Genomic DNA, 16249 nt, shown 5'->3' on the forward strand with positions numbered 1-16249 from the left:
CCTCACCTGTCCGCAGGCCCGGGCGCCGCCCGCCGCCGTCGCCGCCGAGGGCTCGTCCCTGGGGCCGGCGGGGCGTGAAGGGTGCGGCCGCGGGCGCCGGGCCGGTCGGCGAGGCCAGGTGATGGTGGGCCCCTGTGTCCCTGAGGACAGGGGACCCCGAGAGCGGCCGCGCCCCCGCCCTCGCCCCCGGGCTGCCCCGGGGAGGGAGGCCCGCTGACATCAGCCCCCGGGAAGCTGGGCCGCCGGGCGCTGGCCCGGGCCCAATCGGTGCCCTGAGGATGCGGTGATGGGGACCCGCTCTCCCCCGGGAGGGGCGCCGCCTGCGCTGGGGACCTGGGTGCCGGGGACGGGCGGCAGGATGCTGTCCGAGCAAGCCCAGAAGTGGTTCCCGACCCACGTGCAGGTCACGGTGCTGCAGGCCCGAGACCTGAGGCCGAAAGGCAAAAGTGGCACCAATGACACGTACACGATCATTCAGCTGGGCAAGGAGAAGTACTCCACCTCGGTAGCCGAGAAAAGCCTGCAGCCCGTCTGGAAGGAAGAGGCCTCCTTCGAGCTCCCCGGCTTGCTGGTGCAGGGGAGCCCCGACAAGTACATTCTGGTCCTCACACTGATGCACAGGTCCCTGGTGGGGCTGGATAAGTTTTTAGGGCAGGTGGCCATCAACCTCAATGACATCTTTGAGGACAAACAAAGAAGGAAAACAGAGTAAGTTGTGCCATTTATTTGGAATTTGGGGGAGCTTCGCTATGTCTTCCTTACGGATTTTCTGTTCTTGGAAATTATTGGTGTATCTGGGGCATTGGTTTTAGGACTACAGTATATGACCCAGTTTCAAGCACCGTAGTGGCATGACTTGGAAGTAAAAATAGCCCTTGTGAAGAAACAGTTTTTAAATGGCGCCTTCAGAGGGTCCCTTTACTCTCATTTGTGCGAAGTGTTCATCTTAGATGATTGAGTATGTTGCACTGGATTGTCAGTATAAGAAGACTGGATCACAGTGTTGACCAGCTAAAACAACACGTGGGTAAATGGTTGTCTTTCAACATTACACATTTCCAGAAGATGGAATAGCAGAGAACTAAACCTGCCAATATAATGTCATATATCTGTGTCGAACTCTGAAGCTGCTAAAAGATCAATGATCAAATTTAGAACTCAGTATGTCATTTCAACATTATAATCACAGTGGCCTTTATTTGAGTGCAACCATTTTTTTTATAGTAAGAACGTCTTAGTGGTGCCTAAAGCCATTCAAAGAGAAAAAACATCCTCAACTTGAACACATTAACATTTTCCTTTGAATTTCCAAAATACGGGAGCTGCTGTATTACTTCAGAATTAGTTATGCAAAACCAGTGTGTTTAGATCATATTAAAGATTATATTGGAGACAATGATTAAATTCTTGTGATGAAATGATGTAATGACACCTTCCATGAAAATGTGGCTTTTGATATATGACTTTCGAGCTTAGGCTAAATATATTCTAATTTAAAAAGCCATAATATAAGTTAACACTGGGATGTTACGTCTTACATTGAAAAATAGTATGTTTTCAGAGATAGGTATATTTACCCCTTCCTCAAACATAACTTTTCTGTTCTGAGAGAACATTATAATTGATGGAATTAATGAGAGATCAACATAGGTTGAATTTATGAGAGGAATTGAAATTTAACAAAATAGCCTTGCTGTTTATTTCAGTGATAACTGAAATTTACACTTTTAGAAACTTTTTCATAATGGTAACTTTCTTGACACTTATGTTAATTTCTTATTTTAAAGCAACCAACTCTTGCTTTTGCCTATGCGTTTCTTCCTGCAAGCTTTTCTTGATTGGAATTTTTATTTTTATTTAAAAAAGTTTTCCATCAGATCTTGACCTAAGATTTAATGCACAGGGTAAAAGGGTGGAGAGATAAGAAATACTAGGCATGTAAGACAAACAAAGGTAAATATTTAGATTAGTTAAGGATATGAAAACATTGTGAGAGAAAGGGTATTTAAAAGGATAAGGTTGAGTATATATCAATGATTTCAATAAAACTGTTTGATACCTACAAAGTGGCATTTAGTTTTCTCTGAGGGATTTATCAAATTTAAATTGAAAATGGATAATTATCAAATAGTTTGTTTCAAATTACCAATTTTGGATGAGACTGTATAATATTCAAAGTGTTTTGAGTGTAAACTTGTAAGTATATTGTAACTTCAGATTTCATACTGCATTGACAGTACTTCTCCTGCGATGAATGATGTATTACAGGCCTTCCTCAAATGTAAATTTGCCAAGTGAAAGTAGGCCCAGCTGTGAACCCAGAGATTCTGAGGATGAAACAAGCTTTTCAAGTTTCTCCTTGTTTTACTCCTTATTTTTGGCAACATCACAATTATAAAACATTTCGCTGTAAACAGTCATATTGTAGTCTCCCTATGGAAATTCTCTATTGGCTACTATATAAAATTGGTTAGAACTTTTTTGGGGGAAATGCTTTAAAATGTTATCAACAAGGCTTGCGATGTTATTGCATTCGAAGTGATTTTCATGTTATTAAATCCCTAACATTTTCTTTCTTTGTGGATAAATAGGGACTACATATTAGATGAGGTATCTTTATTGGTAATATTTCTAGATTTTTAATATATTTAATAGTTTCCTTTTGCAGCACAGCTGTGCATGTGGCACAGTAAGAGACAGACTTGAGTCACTGGTGTATTGCAAGAAAGATATTTAATATTCTGCACGTTGCTGAACCTTGTCAGCGTATTCCCAAGTGCTTTTTAGAAAACTGGTATGAATGATGAAGGTTACCAGCTGAGTTAGAAGACCCATGGAACTGCTGGGTGTGACACTTTTTACTCTTGACACTGAAGACAAGTATTTACAGCTTGTCTTGCAGTTGTGTCATGATAGGCAAAGAAGTGTGATAGCTAAAACTATTATTTTACTTATTTTTATACCTTGAAGTTAAATACCTTTTTTTTTTTTTTTTTTTAAGGAGGGTTGGGGGAAGGGGCCTGTGCCTGTACACTTTGAGCGGAGCATGGAAAAAGAACTGTACCTCCCCCTTTCATGGGTGTCTGGGTTGGTTCTGGCACAAGATTTAAGGAAATAATACAATGTTTAATAATAGAATGGTAAAATTGTTCATGCTGTTATGTAATATCTATTGATTTTTTTTTTTTTTTACAACAGAAGTATAGAAGTGGGTGATGTTGATTTTTTTTTTTATGCTCGTGAAAGTAATAACAATCAGAGTCCCCAGAGTTAGGTATGACTCAGACACATGCCGATTTTAGGACTTTTGTGTGTGTCTCCGCAGTGCACCTGCGTCCTGGCCTCTGGCACCCTTACTGCCAATCTTGTCCCATTTCTGACCACACAGCACCAATTGCTTGGGAATAGTTCCCACATGTGTGGTGGTTTTTGAACATGGACCTGTGCCCACTAAAAATTGAACAGAGGCCATATACAGTTTAAATCCAGCACTCAAGAGGTGAAAAAAATCAGCCATTAATCCACTAAGCCCCAAATGCTGTGTCTTCATTTTATCTGTTTGAAGCCTGGGAAAACAAGTTTTATCTCTGGGGTGATTTTTGAAGGTCTCATTAAGACTTCCCTTTCAAAACAAAGCACCTAAAGTTATTTGTCATGCCTCTATTTTAAATTAGTATATTTAAAGTTCTTAGCAGTATTTTGTGGAGGGGATAGGAGGAGGCTGGGGAATACTGTATTTACAGATTGTATTCAGGCACTGACTTGCTTTATTTTTTAAAGCTCATGTAAGTCTTTAGTGTTCCCTACAAAAAAGCAAAACAATGCAGAACCCACACACATGCACACACGGTGTATTGTAGCTTGGTTGTTTTAAAATACCATTCTAGAAATAATTCAGTTTACATTTATGTAGTGCAAGGTGAGCTGAGCTGCCTTCATGAAGCTTACACTCTGGTGTAGGATGCCTTGCCTTCTTTGGCTGTCAATCTCCCGATTAAATAGAGTGCCCGTAACATATGGCCAGCTGTGCATTTAATCTTATTAACATATATGGTTCATCAAATATGGAAGAACTTCTGTTTTCATGCAGATGTTATTCATCAGCCTTGGATATTTTCTTTATTGACTTTAACTCGACATTGGAAGTTACTTACATTCTCTGTGCCTCATTTTCCTCATCTCTGCAATAAGGATATTAAAGTAGAAGATTTATTTGTCTTATTTGTAAAATTCTATGAGTTTTGATGACCTTTACCCCCTTTCATTTATTGGGTTATTGTTTTACTTTTTTCTCTGTTTGCTTTGACTTGTTATACATGTAGAAATCCTATATGCTTGGTTTATTTTTGTTTTGTTTTTGGTATATTTCTAACAAAGTGTGCTCACCTATTTTCTGTAAAGTTTGAGATGCTACTGAGTATTTCTGCAGTGTCATTCATCAGAAGTGTTTCTCCCCCATTGAAAATGATTCTATTTTCCAAATTCTAAGTTAGCAACTGGGTATCTAACCTTTTCTCATTTCCAGACTTTTCGAGTGCCCAAGTTTGTGTTCAAGGTTCTGTATTCCACAGAGTTTATTGCTGTCAGTTCTAGCCTCTACATCTTCAGATTTTGCCATTTGCCTCAGATAAAGGATTTTTCTCAGTTTAGGGTATCCGGTTGATGCTTTCTATTATGAAATATTCTTTTATTTTAAAAGTTGCTTGTTTGGGTGCACCTAGATCTTAATTGGCTGAATTGCTTCAAGTTAATTAAGAAAATATTTCTCTTGCATGTGACTTGCTAAAGTGTAGCTGGGATGTAGGTTCTGTGCCAGTTTTCTCTCCTGCCTGGAAAGACCAGTCTTCCACGTGCTGTACAGTAAATATACCTTCTTCTGGCATATCCTGTTAGTAACAGTGAGAGAAAGCACTAATGTAAAATTAGACCAGAGCGCCTTTGTAGCTAAGAAAATTTGTTACACTTGATTAGAGCTGGGTTTAAATAATAACCCGTCTGCAGGAATGGATATTGTGCTCCATTGTTAAGTAATGTGAAAACATTGTAGAAACTCTTCTAGACTGGATTTTGCAGTTTTTTGGCTGTTTGCCCTGTAGAATGATCACTGTGACACTGACAACTGGAGACTTTCTCATGGGTAAAACTACTATTGAACAAAAGCAAAATAAACTTTGTTTCTTATACATTTTAACAGTGGGCAATGTCACACGGCGAAGTGACTAATAGCATAAGATTTGGCTCCAATTAAAATAATTTTTATTCAGTATTGTCACAGTAGCAATAGTAAATGAAACAAAGATTCTAACAGGAAGCATTTAAGCTTTCTATTTTCTTCAGAAACTATAAGATTTATTACTATTTGTCACTTCCTGCATTTTATTCATTTTGCATTTTTTACTCAGGAAAGGGCTTTGACCCATTTTATATTCATCTAAATTACATCATATGCAATTTTCGTGATTAATAAACCACATGTAGTGGGCTCCAGTATTAACAAAATTATTTTAATAGTTTTTATGGAAGAAATTTGGGGATGGAACTGTTTATTACTTTATTAAAAATGTGGCCATTTATCATTTTTATAGTGCCTCAAAATGGTTTGTATCAATGAATTCTTTCAAAGTCTGTACTTGAGTGTCTTTTAATTTTAAAAAATGTTTTTAGGCCCTTAGCAACACTTACCCCAGGTGGAAACATAACAGCTCTCATAGGTAAGAATTTTTTTATGTGAATGATTTTCAAATCGTGAAAGAAAAGTTTATCTGAAATCCTTCTCAAACTTACTGGAAACCTACTTCTTCAGTATACATCACATCCAGAGATAGTGGTAAGTTTTTAAAAATTGAACAATGAGTAAAGCCAGTAGTACTTTGTCGGACGGAATCTCCTCCGTTGCATAGATTACCTTCGTGTGCTTTACCCGAGAAGATATTTGTATGTAACCACGCTTGATGTCCTCTCTTCATTACATGTTACAACCCGGTTTTTCCTTCTCTTTAAGGTGGTTTAGATTAGAATCCAAACAAGGAAAAAGAGCCAAAAACAGGGGTGAGATAAAGGTCAATATTCAATTCATGAGGAACAATATGACAGCAAGTATGTTTGACTTATCAATGAAGGATAAAACAAGATCTCCTTTTGCAAAATTAAAAGATAAGATGAAAGGTAGAAAAAATGATGGGACCTTTTCTGATACGTCTTCTGCAATCATTCCAAGTTCTCACATGGCGGATGCCAATTCTGAATTTTCAAGTGGTGAAGTACAGATGAAATCTAAACCAAAAAAGCCTTTCCTCCTGGGTCCTCAGCGCCTCTCCTCAGCTCACTCCATGTCTGACTTAACCAGGGCCCACGTGTCTTCTGAGAAACTGAAGCCTGGCACCATTGGCCAAACGCATCTTCTCGGACGCCAGATAGAGTCCTTTGGAGCAGTGCCAGAAAGTGGTAGGTGACATTCTCCCTGAGTGTATCCTCAGTGGCCTGAAATACCCTTCTTAGTTTTTTAAAGTTTAACTTCTAAAATTAAAAAATAAAAATTACAGTTTCTTGGTAGTATTTTCTAAATTTAGTGATCAAATATTTATTGAATACCTACTATCCTCAAAATGGGTAAGTTTATTAAGGACAGAGCCTGTCTGCATTCAGTATTAGATGATGTTAAAAAAAAGCGAGTCCCAGTCACTTTTCATGGCCTGGCTTCTTTTTTTTAAATAATTTTTTTTTATTGGTTGAATGATTTCAGAGAAAGAGAGGAAGGGGGGGCGGGGAGAGAGAAACAGAGAAACTGATTTGTTGTTCCGCTTGTTTATGCATTTATTGGTTGAATCTTGTATGTGCCCTGATGGGGGATCAAGCCCGAAACCTTGGTGTGTAGGGACAACCCTCTAACCAACTGAGCTACTGGCCAGGGCTTGGCTTGATTTTTTTCTGTTGCTTCTCCTGTCTGGGAAACCTGAAGCATAAATGAATATTCCATTTAATCAGAACGTTTCTAGAAAAAAACCCATGTTCAGAAGTAAGCAAGTAAATTTAATACTAATGATGAAAAAAAAGTCTTTGAGAATTTATGGCACTATCCTGCCAAGCACAACCTCTAGCTTTGACATTATAGTCTGTTTTTTTTCCTTCTGAGGTGAGTAAATTCCTGATTGTCTAGCAATATACTAATTATTATTAGCCTACATACTCCAGATTGCTATACCATAGCATTTGAGGCTTGTTTTCTTTGGTTATTTTAAAGGTTAAATCTTTAAATAGCTAATTGCGCTCATTCTAAAAGCAGCAGTATGCACACAGAATGTGTCATAGTGTGATGTAATGTGTGACTGATTATGTACTGACTACAAAATTATTTGCAGGAAGTCTCAAATCTCCACACAGAAGAACATTAAGCTTTGATACTTCTAAAATGAACCAACCTGACCGCAGTGTGGATGAAGGTGCACCGTCTTTCGGAAGACAAAATGACCCATTTACAAATGTGACGGCTTCATTACCCCAAAAATTTGCAACACTGCCAAGGAAGAAAAATCCATTTGAAGAAAGCAGTGAATCCTGGGATAGCAGCATGACTTTATTTTCAAAATCAATTGAAGTAAGAAAAGAAAATAAAAGAGAGAAAAGGGAGAAAGTTAGCCTGTTTGAAAGAGTGACGGGAAAGAAAGATAGCAGAAGGTCTGATAAACTCAACAATGGGGCAGCCGATAGCCCCAGTGACTTGAAATCACCTAATGCGTTTAGTGAAAATCGTCAGGACTATTTTGATTATGAGTCAACTAATCCGTTTACAACAAAATTCAGGGCTTCAAATATAATGCCATCTTCAAGGTAAGCTTACCATGGGGTAAGTTGTGCTATTTGAGAAATATTGTACTTGAAAGTATCAAATACCCCTTTTAAAAATACTTGAATATTCTGAATTCCTTTTATTTAACTTGAAAAAATATTTATCTTATTTTTCTAATTAATTATGGAGTCAGACAATGTTGCAAACATCTTTGGATTTGAACTTTTTATCTCAGAAGGATGAAAGATTCTGATTCCTTACCCTAGTTTATTTCTACTTAGTGGGCCAATAGCAGCCCATGGGCTATTCTGTAAGAAATACTGGCTCAGGTATTAATGGTTTTCATAGTAGGTGTTAACTGTCCTCATCAAATTGCTGTGTAGAAGTAGTTTTATTTGTGAATGTTTATTGGGATTCAGGGACCCTTGTTGGGCACTATAAATACGTCAGAAAACATCAATATAATCATTTATAGTCATAGAAATAATCACTATCATAAAGATTAGATTTGCAAAATCTGAGTTCTCAGTTGTGTAATGGTACTTTTCCCATTTCTTAGTGCAAGTTGGAACTATACACATTTAAGATTATGGATTTTGCAGAAGAGAAAGATGGAATAGCCAATTAAGGAACCTTAAACAAAGAATAAGATGAATTTATTGTGATTTTAAGCAGTTATAGAAGTGCATGGTAGAATGTTTGCCGTGTAACATAGAAGTTTTTCCTGGAGGCACTAATGTATACAGACCTCAGTGGGAATCCTGGCTTAGCAGCTCTATGACCTCTGTAAACCTCAGCATCCCTACCTTTGAAACAAAGAAAATAATTCCTACTTGGTAGGACTGAGTGATGATAAATGATAAAGTATAAGGTACAAAGCCAGGCCCCAAAAAGGGAACCCATAAATGGTGGCTGCTGTTATGTTATATATTCTGTTGTGTCATATTTTATTTAAACAGTGCTTAATTTTGTCCCACTATAAATATAAACTACAGCATTGATGGTTAACCCCTTAGACCAGTGTTTCTCAACCTTCCTAATGCCGCGACCCTTTAATACAGTTCCTCATGTTGTGGTGACCCCCAACCATAAAATTATTTTCGTTGCTACTTCATAACTGTAATTTTGCTACTGTTATGAATCATAATGTAAACATCTGATATGCAGGATGTATTTTCATTGTTACAAATTGAACATCATTAAAGCATAATGATTAATCACAAAAACAATATGTAATTATATATGTGTTTTCCGATGGTCTTAGGCAACCCCTGTGAAAGGGTCATTCGATCCCCAAAGGGGTCGCGACCCACAGGTTGAGAACCGCTGCCTTAGACTGTGCTCTCCCACCTCTCTCTATATAATCTAACAATTCACTGAAACATGCATTTAAACCTTTCAGAGGGAAGTGTGTATTTCTTTTATTTTCTTTCAGTAATGGGTATTTGCTGTGGCTTTAGAAAGTCTTGGTCAGTTTTCTTTATAGACTATAGAAAAAAGAAATTTATTTTTATCTTATGGCATTAATATTTTAATAAGGAGTCCATAATTTTGATATGCTATTCTTAAATATTTTATTTTGGGATTTTACATAGTGTACTTTACATATTGCATTAAGTCCTAAATTATGGGGGTAAATAGAAATCCATTTGCATTTTTCCCCTTCCTTTATTGAACTTTTTTTGAAGAAGATTGTTGAAAACAACTGTTTAAGATAACTTAGAGATTGGGTAATTTATATTATTTTAGAGTCAAAGAAAATGGGAAATGGTAGGAAAATAATGTTTTCAAATTATGGCAGCATATGGGAAAATAGGTACCCTCGAAGCTACACTGGCCCTACACTTGGGCTATTATTACGTGGACGGCCATGGGTTTTAAAAGTGAGTGTGGCATTTTGCCAGATTTAGGCTTTGTTTTTGGGTTACTTCAATATTAATGCATTTTCTGTACAAATGAGAGCTGTTTCATGTAATATGTGTAAAATGATTGCAAGCATATAAAAACCAATAGATTTTAAAACCTTAAGACTTCCTCTTTTTTATATTCTCTTATCTTCATATTCTGTGAGATGCCAGAATTGAGAACAGAAACATTTGTAAGTTCTTGGGAAGTTACTCTTTTTGTGTCAAAAATCACCTTCGTGGTAAATTTAAAACATTTACAATGAAGTAGCTCTAATGAATAAGATTGATATAAACAGATCGAGGGAGCGCATGCCATTCCCATTGGGGGGGAAGCAGCTTTTCCTCGTATGGAATTTGGAAGGATATGGTGGAGGTAGTTTTGCCTTTACCTGTTTATCGTCCAGTATCACCCCTCAGTTAGAGGGGACATTTTACATTTCTCACATTAGCATCTACAACAAGTGCCTTTTGAAGCTATAGACTCCCATCACTAGGACGCACGCTGTGCATTTTTCCCCAGTAGTGCTAAGTAGATCTCTACAGAGTTTCCTGGACTCCTGTGACAGGTTTGTGGGGATGGGGGCAGAGTTAAGGGTAAGATCTGTAGCCGTGGCACTGAGTTTGTTCTCTGGATCGGCTGGCTCACCTGTGATGGCAGGTGCACGAGCACTGTGTTGTTACCCTCTGAGTGAGTCATGCCATTACAACAGGAGAAGTTTCTTTATGCCAAAAATTTCTAAAGTACCGAGAAACACTTCCTTAGAAGTTCGAGTTTTCATTTCTTAGTGTCAGTAAAATCCACCTGAGGAAATCACCTTGTAAATCACAGAAATCCTGCATTTTGCTTCTGTTTCTGGAATAGATCCCAGGGCCTTGCATAGAACTGATAAGGAAGTGAGTTAGGGTTTTTGTGGGGTTACTTCAACAGAACAGGGCTCTTTGAACCCCTTTCCCTGAGGTGACTCAGTCTCCATCCTCTTCAGGCCCTTCTTGGAGGCCCCTCCTCCTGGAGGGAGGTAGTGAACCTGCAATGCAGACTTTTCCTATATGTCTGACTTGCCCTGGCATCACGTTCCCTACCAGACCAGTCCCTCTGCCCCCTCCCACCACCATGAACAGCTGGAGGGCAGCGCCTGCATTTCATTCATTTTTCTGCCCTTAATCTCCAGCATGATGCTTGGTAGGTAGTGGGTGTTAGAAAAACATTTTTGAATAACTGAACATAGAACAGACCGATTTCCTAAAAGGCTACTTCCATTCCCGTAGTCTGCTTGGCGCTCAGTGTGGGCTGCGAGGATCTTTCTGATAGGCCGAAAACGGATCCATAAAGGCAAATGTGTGCATTTTTATGCACAGCACAACATCATTAAAAATCTAAGAATTTCTAAGGACTATTGAAATTTAATATTCATACCCTAAATAGCACATTTCTGGAGCTTATCAGGAACTCTGGATTAGTTAGGATAGGTTATCACCTGTAATAAACATCCCCAGGTGTCAGTGGCTAATCACAGTAGACGTTCATTGTTCATTGTTGTCACAGCCTAATTCACTAAGATGGGGATGATAGGTGGGTGCTCTGCTCCATACAGTCATTCAGGAGCCAGGCTCCTTCTTGTGATGCCCTCCTTTCATACATGACCTCCAGGGTCATGCAGCAGGGAGAGAGAGTGGAGGATCATGTGTGGGACATTTTTATGTGCCAGGCCTGGCAGTGGTGTGCATTGTTCCCATATGTCCCATTGGCCAGAGCCCAGTCCTGGCCCAACCTCTGTACAGCCAGTTAAGAAATCCGGTTTAGCTATGACTCTGAGGAAGCTGTATTGGGTGTGGGGAGTTCACAGTACTGTTTGCTGGGGATGCCAATTCTAAGAAGCCTGCATGCTAACACTTGGCATGCTGCAAAACTCGTACTACTTGCACAGGTACGTGAAAATACAGTTGGAATTATCAGCTTATTACTGACATTCAGTTGTTTGTGTTTTAAAATTGCTTCTACTCTTGCTTTTTAATTATAAATCACAGGTAGTTTAGCATCATCAGTAGCAACTAATTTGGAGTATGATTAACCCTACAATTTGTAAAGCCCTGCTTTTTTGCATCAGCAGTATATTGTTTTCCAAAAACAAATACACCTAGATGTTTGTGATACCATTTTCAATAATGTGTTCACACCCATTTTTTTCTTTAACACTGGGCTGTTTTTCCACTGAAAAGTGGAAGTGGGTGGTGAGTTCACCAAAGGACATCCCAGATATTTTTTTTTTAACAGATACACCAATAGACCCCAATAGATAGGAACATGTGACCAAGTTCTGGGTTCTTGAAGAATTAGTGGAAGAGATGTACAGCATTTCCAGGACTTGTCCATGAACACCTCCTCCACCCTCTTCCACATTGTCTCTCTTTCTCCATACCTAAGCTGGGGCTTGGCAAACAAGACTCAGGGCCCCCATCTGGCTTGCTGCCTGTTTCTGTGAGTAACATTTTCTTGGAGCACATCTCACCCAGTTGTTTATGGCTACTCTTATGCCAGTTGAGTAGTATAGACTGTTTGCCCTGCATATTTATTACAAATGTTTATTATTTTTTTTAACAGAAATAGTTTTTTGAACCCTGTGCTAGCTGAATGGAAATCTTTGAGGAGGGCAGATTCATAAGATAGGAGCAAGCTGTGTCCCTGAATGCATGGAAGGCCACTAACCAAGGATACCCATTGAGCATTACCTGAATGATGAACTCTCAGAGTATTAAATTACTGCAATTTTTATTTACTTATTATAGCACTTAGCATTATTATTATTTGGCGCTTAGGGCACAAGAGTCGTAGTACCTTTTGTTCTGTTCAAGAAAGCCTCCTTCAAAAAAGCTAAGAACCACTCATTTGCAACACCAAACTCCGCTTTCTATTTTTCAAGGCTTACTGTATTTTAGGCGTTTCTCAATTTTGCAACTTTTCTTTTACTATTCGTCCTCTCTGTTCTTGGGAAGTTAATTTTCTTACCTCTCTACCCTGAGGCCCTTAAACATTCCCATCTCCATTCTTTGGCTCAGCGGTAGAATGTACTCTTAACCCACCTGAATGTCCTAAGCCTGTCTATCCTTGATGTTAAAAACTCTTCAATTCCTTTACTTCTTTCTTGATCAGCAATGTGATGTTTCCCTTCTTTGGATTTCTGCTGATCCAGGAGGACATAATTGCTGCACCATATTTGTTGTGTCTGGGTCTTAGTCTTCCTAACTAAGGTATATAAGCTTCTTCGTTGGGCTGAGTCTTTAGTGCCCATAGAACCTAGAGCAGGGCGTGTCCTCACTGCTAAGCATCAAGAGTTCCTGGGGATTTTTAAAAACTATGATTTGTTGAGCCCTACCTCAGATTGAATTAGAATCTTTAGTGAATGGGTCTGGAATAAAAATCAACATTTTAAAAACTTCCCACTGATTTTCAGGTGTAAACCTTGCTGATCTAAATTAAATCATCTATTTCACAAGTACATAATGATGAATAGGAATCAGGACTTGTGTTTGTATACTCATAGCTGAACATACAACTTAGTCACATTAGCTTTGCTTGCAGGGTCCTAACTAAGGTAGAGGGCACAGTAAGAAGGTCAGCCCGACGAAACCAGGGAAGTGGAGAGGAGTGTGAGCTTTGGCCGAATAGCTAAGGAACATCTGAATTATAGTAGGCATTGAAGGCCGGGCAGAAATGTCCGACTATTAAATACTGATGACATCTATGGATGAATTACTTCTCAGGATTCAGGAAGGACTGAAGAGCACCTAGTTAAGGGAATTAATTAATATAGGAGAAAATTGGTTGTGTAGATCTTCTGAAATTTAAATAATGTAGTTAATAATATAGGCATACCGTGAGAGATGAGCTAATATTTGATGTTAGAGGAGCAGCTTATCGGAGAGCTCAATTATGGGAGATATTTTTACCAGATAATTTTGTTTGGGAATATCTTCTGTTTGTGACTGGCACAAAGAACATTCTTTTCCACCTCATTGTGTTGTGAGTACCATGTAGCAAACTCTAGTCGCTCTATGATAACTTAGTGGTATGTTTTTTAATATTATTTTAGTATTATTGATTTTATTAGAGCACATATGCATATATTTCCATTTGCAGTGTTTGCTGTGCAAAAACATTTCTTCTAATTGTCATCTGTACAAAAACATATCTTCTACTGATGAACTTAGGCCAATCAGTTATTTTTGAGGGCAGTACAGAAATAGTGTCTAAGATCAAGACCTCATATTTATCACTGACATTTTTTGATTTTGCATGGCAAGTATGCCTTTGGCCTTTGGGATCACGTTGACCTACTTCCCTCTTCTCTTCTTTCTTTCTTCCTTTTCTTTTTTCCTTCACTAGTCAATTCCTGTCTATGGTGTATAATATATTTCTTAGAAGCTATAAAAATTGGTTACCTAGACTGTATTTAAACGTGTTTCTAATTTTCACAAATCAAAAAAATCACCATAGGCTTACATTAAGTAACCATTGTTAGGAAGTTATATAGCATGTCCATAAAAAAATGATGACTGTTTACTGTAGGCTTACATTTTAAAAGTTATAGTAAACAAATGATCCTAAAGAAAAGATGCTATTCTTAGTTTTAAAACCTTTCTTTTTATAATGCTCCTTATGGAGATTCTTTTCTTGTATAAGTGGAAAGCTCTGTCTTTGGCATAAAAACCTTAAGACATACAAGGTTTATTTTAATAGCAATATTTTTGTTCATATTTGTCTAATATTGAAGATAATTTGCCTGACATTCATGGCAGGCTGTAAATCTTTTACACATCGGAAATTTTGTAGCCTTATGTATGAGGTAGAAAATAAAAACTTCGAGATGATTTTTTAGATCCATTAATCCATTAATGCCCGGGGATTTACAGAATGTATCTAATGAAGCCGTGACTGGGAACATGAAGTATGCAGTGTGATTAGTTCCCACTAACTAGAACTTTACGTTTAACTCCCCAGATACTACTTGAAACTTTTTTACCCTTTGTGGTCCTAATACTCATTATAATAGTCTCATTAATTGGCACATCTCCCAATGGGTTAATTTGCAGATACCTACCATGCCGTCCTTTGGCTAACTCACTAATGCAAATTGATATTTATAGACTTCAAAATTGAAAACAAAAAAAGCTCTGTAACAAAAAAGACAAACTTTGCTAAGTTGTTATTATTTTGAGCTGAGAGATTGAGATACAGAAAGACTCTGTGAGAGAAGAAAACAAGCCAAAAAAAAAAAATCCACAAAAACTACTGTAGGCTAATAAACTGATGTGAAAATTTCTCAATTTACAGCGCTTGACAGGTGCTAAAAGAAAAGCATCTTTAATTTTAATGTGTTGTTAGGACCTCTTTAGAGAGACTGTACAAGTTATTAACAAGGTCCTCTGAGACAGGAGACGGGTAATTAACAAGACCTATGGAGATATAGTTTAGGTAATTAACGAGCTCTTAGGCACTGGACACAGGATAACACATAGTGAGTCCCATAGTTAAAGAGAACAGGTTGTTATGATATGATCAAATACAAGATAGAGCATGGAAGTCCTCTTGAGGTTTCTGATAGGAAAGTATTAAAATTATATTCCAGTGACCCCAGCTCACCAAGTTTTGTGAATCAATATGTAATTTTTTTTGGTTTAACTTTTAATATATTATTTGAGAGGATTATTTCTGTGTCAAATCCAACAAACAGGAAAGCTTCTTACATGTAGATTAATAATCTTTGTTAATTGTCATTAGTGAACATGTGTATTTTAAGAATAATACATTGGAAAGACAAAAATTATATGTTTCTGAATTGCTTTGGATATTTATTGTTCTGTTTATTTTTTCATCTCTGGCCTGTTGTCTAAAATTGACTATTCCAAGTTGACCTTACTTTTCTCATCCATGTGAAAACTGTCAGGATCCAGGCCTGAGAAGAGACTACCCCTCAACACTTCGGTTTTTAACAATACGCACAGGTCCTCCAGTCATGCTCCTGTGGTACCTTCAAGTCTGAGACTTGTTCTTCCCAATTTCAAATATTTGATCTAGTTATTTCCTGTGTAAATTTGAAATTGTTGGAGTGTGAATCGAGTTTTGATTCAGATAACTCCTACATTAGCAAACCCTTATTATAAACATTTTATATTCTACTAGAGGCCCGGTCCACGAATTCATGCATGTGTGGGGTCCCTCGGTCTGGCTGGCGATTAAGGCCGATTGGAGCCATCTCGCCCAATCCCAGTCAGGGCCAGGGATGGGGTTGTGGGGGTGGGTCTGCAGGAGATTGGCCAGCTGGCAGGGGGAGGGACAGTAGGGACTGCAGGAGGTTGGCTGGCTGCAGAAGGTTGGCTATGGGAGCACACTGACCACCAGGGGGCAGCTCCTGCGTTGAGCATCTGCCCCCTGGTGGCAGTACACGTCATAGCTACTGGCAATCATCCGGTCATCCAATCGTAACAGTTGCTTAGGCCAGTGGTTGGCAAACTGCGGCTCACGAGCCACATGCAGTTCTTTGGCCCCTTGAGTGTGCCC

At 38.5% G+C, this 16249-nt stretch overlaps 1 protein-coding gene across 3 annotated transcripts in view; it reads left to right on the top strand.

The window, feature by feature from the left end:
* Positions 1 to 131: 131 nt before the first annotated feature.
* The window catches only part of RAB11FIP2 (RAB11 family interacting protein 2), a 47808-nt gene continuing 31690 nt past the window's right edge, over positions 132 to 16249 (top strand). For 2 of the 3 annotated variants that reach the window (XR_002832222.1, XM_023764723.1), the window contains exons 1-3: positions 132 to 708; positions 6002 to 6444; positions 7359 to 7827. Coding sequence is in view for 2 of the 3 variants with exons in the window: in XM_023764723.1 (XP_023620491.1) it covers positions 287 to 708; positions 6002 to 6444; positions 7359 to 7827 (1334 nt within the window). In the remaining variant the exon portion in view is untranslated. The remainder of the gene's footprint in view (positions 709 to 6001; positions 6445 to 7358; positions 7828 to 16249) is intronic. The other variant, XM_006101220.3, reaches the window with a different exon arrangement.

This window comes from Myotis lucifugus, unplaced genomic scaffold (genome assembly GCF_000147115.1).
Source record: "Myotis lucifugus unplaced genomic scaffold, Myoluc2.0 scaffold_345, whole genome shotgun sequence".
Lineage (NCBI taxonomy): Eukaryota > Metazoa > Chordata > Mammalia > Chiroptera > Vespertilionidae > Myotis > Myotis lucifugus.